The 9,015-nt window shown below is 46.0% G+C and overlaps 1 protein-coding gene and 1 long non-coding RNA gene across 2 annotated transcripts; both read left to right on the top strand.

Moving 5' to 3' along the window:
* Positions 1-1,461: 1,461 nt before the first annotated feature.
* Positions 1,462-2,773, top strand: LOC120661357. Its single transcript, XR_005669870.1, has 2 exons — positions 1,462-2,194; positions 2,360-2,773. It is a non-coding gene; the product is annotated as an uncharacterized LOC120661357 (long non-coding RNA).
* A 1,522-nt stretch (positions 2,774-4,295) lies between these two features.
* On the top strand, positions 4,296-9,015 carry LOC120661355 (MYB-like transcription factor ODO1). Its single transcript, XM_039940204.1, has 2 exons — positions 4,296-4,861; positions 8,031-9,015. Exons 1-2 carry the CDS (start codon positions 4,599-4,601, stop codon positions 8,575-8,577), a joined length of 810 nt encoding a protein of 269 aa, XP_039796138.1. The 5' UTR covers positions 4,296-4,598; the 3' UTR covers positions 8,578-9,015.

The following is a 9,015-nucleotide window of genomic DNA, read 5'->3' as shown; positions in this document are numbered from 1 at the left end:
ATTACCCCCGTATATAATTGTCTTCAATGATCTTGAGGATAGTTACTCCATTTCATACAGATGGGCAATGGCCAAATATTTGTTATGAGTACTCATTTGTTATTCTACAACTTCTAGGCAACTTTAGCCAATTGTTTCTAGTGTTACCCTTCCTTTATTGCATCATTAACTTCTTTCTCTGTGCATGCAAACTATAGAGAAGATTATTGGAGAGTAAGATGGTCATTTTATCCAATTTGGGTTCATGCCTGGAAGGTTAACCATGGAGGCGATTTTCTTAATACGACAATTGATGGAGAGATATAGGGAGCAGAAGAAGGACTTGCACATGGTCTTCATTGACCTTGAGAAGGCATATGACAAAGTACCGAGAAATGTTATGTGGTGGGCCTTGGAGAAGCACAAAGTCCCAACTAAGTACATTACCCTCATTAAGGATATGTACAAGGATGCGACGACGTTTGTCCGCACATGTGATTGCAACACCGCTGACTTTCCTATTAACATAGGTCTACACCAGGGGTCAGCATTGAGCCCTTATTTATTTGCTTTAGTGATGGATGAGGTCACAAGGGATATACAAGGTGAGATCCCTTGGTGTATGCTCTTTGCTGATGATGTGGTGCTAGTTGATGAGAGTAGGGTAGGGGTTAATAGGAAGTTAGAGCTGTGGAGACGCACGTTAGAGTCGAAAGGGTTCAGACTTAGTAGGAGTAAGACCGAGTACATGATGTGCGATTTCAGCGCGACTAGGCATGAGGGGGGAGACGTTAGTCTAGATGGGCAAGTGGTGGTCCAGAAGGATACTTTTCGGTATTTAGGATTGGTGCTACAAAAGGATGGCGACATTGATGAAGATGTTAGGCATAGAATTTCAGCTGGCTGGTTGAAATGGCGGCAAGCTTCTGGCATCCTTTGTGACAAGAGGGTGCCACAAAAGCTAAAAGGCAAATTCTATAGGACAGCAATTTGTCCGGCGATGTTATACGGTGCTGAATGTTGGCCTACAAAAAGGCGACATGTCCAGCAACTGAGTGTAGCAGAGATGCGGATGTTGCGGTGGTTTTGCGGGCACACAAGGAGGGATAGAGTCCGCAACGAAGTTATTCGGGATAGGCTCGGGGTGGCACCAATTGAGGAGAAACTTACCCAGCATCGGCTGAGATGGTTTGGACATGTCCAACGAAGGCCTCCTGAGGCGCCGGTACGTTATGGGGTTCTTGAGCGGGTCGATAATGTAAAGAGGGGTAGAGGTAGACCTAAATTGACGTGGGATGAGTCGGTTAAGAGAGACCTTAAGGATTGGAATATCTCTAAAGAGATAGATTTGGATAGGAGCGCTTGGAGACTAGCTATCAATGTGCCTGAACCTTGAACTTATTTCTTTCGGGTTTCATCTCTAGCCTACCCCAATTTGTTTGGGAAAAAAGACTATGTTGTTGCTGTTGTTGTTGTAAGATGGTCATTTTATCTACCTCCTTAATTGACAGTAAGAGGGGGTATTAACCGTATTATCCGTATGTTCTGAAAGTCAATAAATTGTACAATGGTATCATGGTTTGTGGAAATTCTTACAGTAGATAGACATGTACGAATAAGCAACATAAACTTGGTTAGGCTTTGGCTCATAATGTATCTATCGACTTATCTGTCTGTACTTCAAAAGCATCTTTATTGCATTAGATAGTTAAGAGTGTTGGTAAGGATGGGCAGAGCCACTAACAGGGATATAGTGCTCGTTCAATCAATAGTTCTGCATCCTTTTGTGTTGTATTACATTTTTCTTGCAACTTACATAAGATTACCAAGGTCTGTGATGCTCAATAGTATATAGTTTTAGGCTTTAGCTGCAGATTGGTCCAGAACTTGAATCACATCAATCAACATGATGCCATGATGGTGCCAAGGATGTCCTGAGAGTGCCTTATCATCTAAATTTTCCAAGCACATATCACTGAATTGACATTTTCTTTGTTACAGAGCCTAGTCATTTCGTCCCCCCTTGTCATCAGAATGAGCCATATACCTGCAGAAGGCTACATTGTTTGCCGACCATGTTTCTGACCAGAAGTGAGCCTGTCCGCACCTTCCCCTCTGAAAATTTGTGTCGAGCCATTGAGTTAGGAGTTTCTTTCAGTGGCAAATCCTTGAGCACTGTATTTCTTCTGGCTCATGAAGCTGCCTGCCTCACCTTGTGAGTTGCATTATAATCGATACTCTTTTGTGATCGCCAGAGGCACAGACTTTGCCCTAGACTGACACCCTCGATGGATAGTTTATCTGAAAAAATTACTTATATTCTTCAATACATCCTTCCAGTTACTGCTTCCTCATAAACCTATCATCGTTTTGTTGACAGCTGAACAGAGGCCAGGCCCGTGGTTGCCTCACCGATTACAGGATGCCAACTAGTAACTACAGTTCCGAGCAAGGTAATCGACAATGCGGCTGATATGTGACCCTGTCCGTTCATGGTCCCTCGCACCTTCTTGCTGGCATTGCCATCGTGTAAATATATTTATGCAGAAGCTTAGTGAAACATAGGCACAAAGTAGAAGTGCCGACATACCACTATTTTTAGAATTTAGACACATCACCCGGTCTCAGCCCTATCTGACAAGACATGAACGCTGAAACCATTGAATCTGTCCAGAAGTGGCTCCAGTCTCTTCTCTGTTCCCATATCCTTGCTGGGGAGGATTTGCTCATACACTGATACCAGGAGTTCCGCTCCTCATCCACACAATGGTAATGATCAGTAGTAATTGTGTCCCGGCCCTGTATTTCCTGAATTAATCCTGGTGCGGTCAGTCATCATCCTGTTCATCTTCCGATGGAACGTCATGGCTAAAAAACTTAGAATAGTTCCCTACAGTAGTGTCCAATATCTGATCGGCTAAGTTTTAACCACTGTTCTGCCGAATCTTACGTTTGTTTCTGGACATCGACGCAGGAACTAGGGGGCGTCCGACTCTGAGCTCGGTTGGTTGGCTTGCCGGTTACAGCAAGTCAATTTGTAACTACAGATGGGTGGAAGGCGACGGACGGTATGGCTGACATGAGACCCTGTCCAACTCATGTCACTTCGCTGCTTCCTTCGTCAGTCGTCACGTCCAGCAAAATCACCCCTAGCTAGCTAGGGAGGAGGAAACCAGCGAGTGGCGGGGCTGCCTGCCGACGCCGGCCGGGCCAAAGCTTCGCCGGTGGTCGGCAGGGCAGCCGAAGGTGAGCCCCGCCATGCACTGACGGAGTCGCCGCCGGCCGGCGCTCCCCTCGTCCCTCTCTACGGCAGACGACGACGGGTGGTGCACCGTATGGCAAGCGGGAGGGGGCCGTGCGGGGTTGCTTGAGCGCCTTGCGCGCAAAAGGCATGGCGGCGTCCGGGGCCGGGGGAGAGGTCGTGTCGTGTGTCCCGGGCGACGAGGATCGGAGGGGGTCTTGCGGCCGGATGACGGAATGGTTGATGGAATCCTTGCGTAAGGATGCAACCGGCCGAGGCGGCCGGCAGGGCCCCCCCGGCCCGTGGGAAACGGGGGCGGCAAAGCCTCGTGGCACACCAAACTGTAGCTTTCGATCGTGCATGGTGGGGCGCGCGCGCAGGCAGGGGCGTACACCTGCTTTAGTTACCCTGCGAAACAGGGAAGAAAGCTCGAAAGGTTTGGTTGGAAAACGTCATTTTTACTGAACTTTTCTGTCATAGGGATTCCAGCCGGCGTTCCATAGGGTTCAATTCATATGTAAGAGTTGCACGTAAAGATTCGTATCTGAAGGCTTCATTCAGAATGTGACATTTTTTCCCCTGCATACCAATAACCCGTATGTGCAGTGAACTGGACTGGTTCTTATGAATTCGCTGGTATTCATTCATTCAAAGCAGCAGGCACCCAATGACCAGTGTGCCTAATAAGGACTCTCCAGCAAACACGACACAAGGATCGTTTAAAAAGTCGCGAAACAATTCATGACGTGCTTGGAAAACGCTGGTGGCGTCTTTTAATGCTTGGTCCAGAGGCTAAGTTATCACCCAATGCAAACCCAAGGCCCAAGTTTGTTAGTATTACCTGTCCCGCGCAAGGGCAGGTAGGCGAAGCTGGCAAGATCGACCAAGCAAATACTAACACCCTAGGCTAGGCCCGCCCGGCCGGCCTCCCCTGTGGGCGCGGCCTGCCCCCCTCTTTTTCCATTGCGCACTTGCGCTCCGTCGCCGTCGCCGTCGCCGTCGCCGTCGCCAGCAGATAAAAGGAACAGGCTTCAAGGGAACTATAAAAACACCCCACCGCGCGCGCGCGCGCACGCACACGCTCCCCTCGGCTCGCCGCTGCGGTTGCCGGGCACCTGTCACTCCGGCCCTCCTTTTTTCTTTCGATGCAGCTGCTTGTTGGTTAGCCGGCCCGTCGTCTACCACCTGGCCCTGCTGCCCCGGCCAGGCCGCGACCGCGATTGGACGCCGGCCGGCCCAGCCGGCCTCGCGTGCGCGCGCCGCGCGCGGCGGCCTTTTAAACGGCACCTCGCCCTGAGCTCACGGGCTGCTGCTTGCCTGTGCTCTCGGCGGCGGCAGAACATATATATATCTAGGTGGCGCGCGGCCGGTGGGGTAGATGGGGCGGCAGCCGTGCTGCGACAAGCTGGGGGTGAAGCGGGGGCCGTGGACGGCGGAGGAGGACCGGAAGCTCATCAGCTTCATCCTGAGCAACGGCCATTGCTGCTGGCGCGCGGTGCCGAAGCTAGCCGGCCTGCTGCGCTGCGGCAAGAGCTGCCGCCTGCGCTGGACCAACTACCTCCGCCCGGACCTCAAGCGCGGCCTCCTCACCGACGCCGAGGAGCAGGCCGTTATCGACCTCCACGCCAAGCTCGGCAACAGGTGCCTTCATTATTTCGCATCCATCCATGCATCCACCACGCGCTATGCATATGCATGCATGCATTCGTCTCTGGATCGATGCATCCATATCCATCTACGAAGAACGACATTTTCCCGATCCGGCCGGGCAGTACAAAAGATGTTTGGCTGTGCACCGTATGATTTTGGTAATCACGGTAGGTGCGAGAAACACGTACTATATCTGTCTCGGTGGTACTTCACATCATTATGCCACGTATATACTCATATAAATTATAATTAAATACTCCCTACATCCCAAATTATTAATTGTTATTGATATCTCTAGATACATGGTCTTTGCTATGTAACTAGAAATACGTTATGTCGCGATGCATAGTAAAATTCACGTAAGTAGAAAAGTCAAAACAGCTAATAATTTGGAACAGAAAGAGTACTAGCTTAGCTTGTTGAATTATATATGTGATCTGTCGCAAACCACGCGCCAGTTAACTTGACGAGGATCACGTACGTGAGCTTGCACAATAAGTAGAAAACAACATATATATGCTCATGATTACACGATCATCTGTAAGGCATACGTACACGTAATATGCGTAGGTAGTAAAAGCTGGCGAGATTATTGACCAAGGTCATGTTTTTGAGCAAAACTACCGCATGCTTTCTTGTGCGCGCGTCGTCCGATCCGTCGACGTCGAGCAACAAAGTAAACTAGATCGATTATTGACCAAGGACCGGACCAGTACACATGTCACCTATCATTGCGAAGAAATAACCGAAACCCCTCGTGGACTCTTTTGCACGTAAGTGTAGCAAGGTTGCTTGTCAGCACACTCGATTAGCAGAAGAACTGTCGCCCACCACTGATTGGTAATTAAAACAGAAGGACAGGAATTTTTTCCAAGTGTATCCATCATCTCACAAGTTCAGAGTAGCTCGAGCCCGTGCATGCTCTAGAGGCTAATAAGGAGATGATATCGCTGTCAAGGCGAGAAATATAGGCTAGTAATAGAACTGTTTGATGCTCTTTGACGAGACCAAACATGCAAGAGGCGAGATTTTCTTATAATTAGATGATGTTTCCTAGAGTGATTGGTCAACAGTTTACAGCTTAGAGATGATTCCTATATACTTCTGATTTATCCTTAACTTCAGGATTTTAGGCAATGGTACATAATAGAAGAGTTGCATGCACTCATATATGACCACATGCATTTAATATTTGTCACTGCTAACAACATGCTTTGCCTTTGGAATCTCCATGCAAAACTGGTGAATGATTAACTGTACTTTCGGAGTTCTATTTTGCAACACAAAAACCATTATTATTGTACCCCCATGTAAAGGAACTAGCCAACGTGAGAGTGTGTTTCATCTATGCTCACAAGTAAGGACAAGATCATTTTCCAAGCTGCGAGTCTAAAATTGTTTAGATTATTAATTGCAGTGCTCGTCAAATTATATGTATGGTGCTCTAAAAAAGTTTCATGATCTTGTCTTGAGAATAAAATAGAAGCTCTCTGCATGCATAGAGGCAGGACATGCTGGTGATCTATTGCCATCGTACGAGGAGACATGAGACGTCACGTGACATTAGCTTCTTGTAGAGATTAGCGAAGTATGAACATGTTTCTTTGTGGTCCTTGGTTTTGGTACTATGGTCATGTATGAAGTGTGTAGTTTTTTACTTTTAGCAAAGACAAATCAATGTCCTCAATCACTATCGTGTACCAACTGATGTAGATATATCTTGAAAAGTTGTAGCCGCAGAAATGCATGGGTGGTGCATGTAGGTAGTACATTAATGCACACAAAGAACTTCATATGTTCAAAATCTAGAATATTTCCCCAATAAATTTGGTTCTACAAGATAAAACATATATTTTTAAAGTGATTCGATGAAATTAGAACAGTTAAAATAATTTTTCATGTTTTAAATTTGTACATTTGAATTGTGGAAACGGTACGGTAGTTCGTGATGATATATCCTTCAGTTTAGAGGTATTATTTCAATTTTGCGATGATTATATATATTTCTTGCGCATAGTTGGTTCACTTTGTAAGGGCGCATCATTACAAAGATTTGATTAATTTTCTGAAAGTTTTTCAGTTATGCGAGAACTCTCAGTTTAGTGTTAATACAAAATCTTTTAGTGATTCAACCAATTAAAATGGCAATTTTAAACCATATCTGTTGGCAATTAAATTATTGCTACTATTGGAAAACCTTGTCGCATATTTACATTTGATTAAATAGTTTATAGTAGGCTTCCTCATGTTTACATAAAAACCATTAAAGTTTTATGAACTATAATTTTGGAATATTAAATTCTTTTCAGTACTTTGCAATGATGTATAAATTGGAAAGTGATAAAAATTAAATGTAATAATATGTAGCATAGGTCCACATGGCCGGCACATATATGTAGGCTTCAATTCTTAAGTTGCCTATGTTTGTTCCACAGCCATTGAGAATACACCAATGACCATTATAGATTTTCTGGATCACTTTCTTGATGTGTAACCTACGGTACTGGCCACTATCTTGACCTGTGTGGCTAATAAACCTTACACGTTGGATTTGGAAATCGCAAAAGCATCGCACTTAGGTCCACTTGTCTCATTGGAAAGTGGAAGGAGCTAGAAGTTTTTTTTTTCTTGTAAAGGTCACTCTATGCACCCACCACTTTGTTGTTTTGTCAGTCACATAGCTTAAAGAAACCGATGAGATTGAAAGGTCGATAGATAGTGACCTTTCATATTGCACTTCAAGCCAGAAGTAGTTTTCTTTTAGAAAAAGCAAAATCATTTGTGCATGCGCAAGTGATGATTCATCACCACAATTTAATTTCCACGGCTGTCAACACTATAGGCAGAAAATCACGTGGAGGCAGGTCAATCTCACACACTGATATCCCCTCAGATTCCTATGATTGAGTAACTCGGTGTTGCTCTGACAAAACAATTGGCACTTGCTCTGGAAAAAAATGTTTTCTGAAGCAAGATGCATGATCTTTAATTAGTTTGAATTTGCATTATTCTTTCCTTTTTCATTTTAGCAACATGTTAGCATACCCAATCGGTTAATTCTCATTCTTAGGCATGGTATGATCTTTGAGATTAGCTACATTATTTCATACTTATTAGTAGTACTGATTTTTTTTTTGGGTCCTATGGTGCGTTGGTGCAGATGGTCAAAGATTGCTGCCAAGCTACCGGGAAGGACTGACAACGAGATCAAGAACCACTGGAACACCCACATCAAGAAGAAGCTGATCAAGATGGGCATCGACCCGGTCACGCACGAGACCCTCGACCCGAAGACCAGCAGCCCGGCCACAACGCAGTCCGTCGTCACGGCCGATTCAACCAAGTCCGACGAGGCGACCAAGCAGCAGAGCCCGCAGAGCGACGCCATGAGGGACGTGTTGGCCGACGGTTCCAGTCCGACGGAATCGAGCGCGAACACCGTCAACACGGGCGGAAGCATCAACAGCAGCCACGACCAGGACCCGCTGGTGAAGTGGCTCCTGGAAGAGGACCCGCCCACCGGCGACGAGCCGTGGCTCAACTTCACCGGCAGTGTCGACGTGGACGAGCTCAGCAGCATCGCCGCCGGTCCGGAGTTGCCGTGGGACGGCGCCACCGACTGGCTGCTCGACTACCAAGATTTTGGATTGGGGGACTCGAGCTTGGTCGATGGCTACATGATCAACAGCTCAAACGGAGCAAATTAAGTCATATTAGCTAGCTACAGCCGGCCGGTGAAGAAGATGATGATGTATCAGCTTGTGTGTTGCTACTAGTGTAGATAAGTAATAAAAAAAACATGCATGCATGTGGAAGTTGTGATTTGTCAAAGGTGAAATGACCAGATCGAAGGGTGATCAAGAGTTCTTGCTCTCCTTGATCGATCCAACCAACGGTTGGGATGCATATATATTAATGGGGGTGTAGTAGAGAGAGGTGTAGATTTAGCTCTGTTGCTTTTTTTTTACCCCTTTGAGGTTAAGGGGTTTGTGTTACTTGAAAGATGTGTTTCTTCTCAAAGAGAAGTGGTAGAACTTCTTGCTGTCGTATACTACATGCTTGCAATACAGAATTGGTGGGTGATTAGGTGGTGTAGTTATACTTTGGTGTGTATATATATGTGTATTATTGTTAAGTTGCACTGC

Source organism: Panicum virgatum, chromosome 2N (assembly GCF_016808335.1).
Source record: "Panicum virgatum strain AP13 chromosome 2N, P.virgatum_v5, whole genome shotgun sequence".
Classification (NCBI taxonomy): Eukaryota; Viridiplantae; Streptophyta; class Magnoliopsida; order Poales; family Poaceae; genus Panicum; species Panicum virgatum.
The sequence above is the reverse complement of the archived record's forward strand: the minus strand, read 5'-3'. Positions and strand labels throughout refer to the sequence as shown.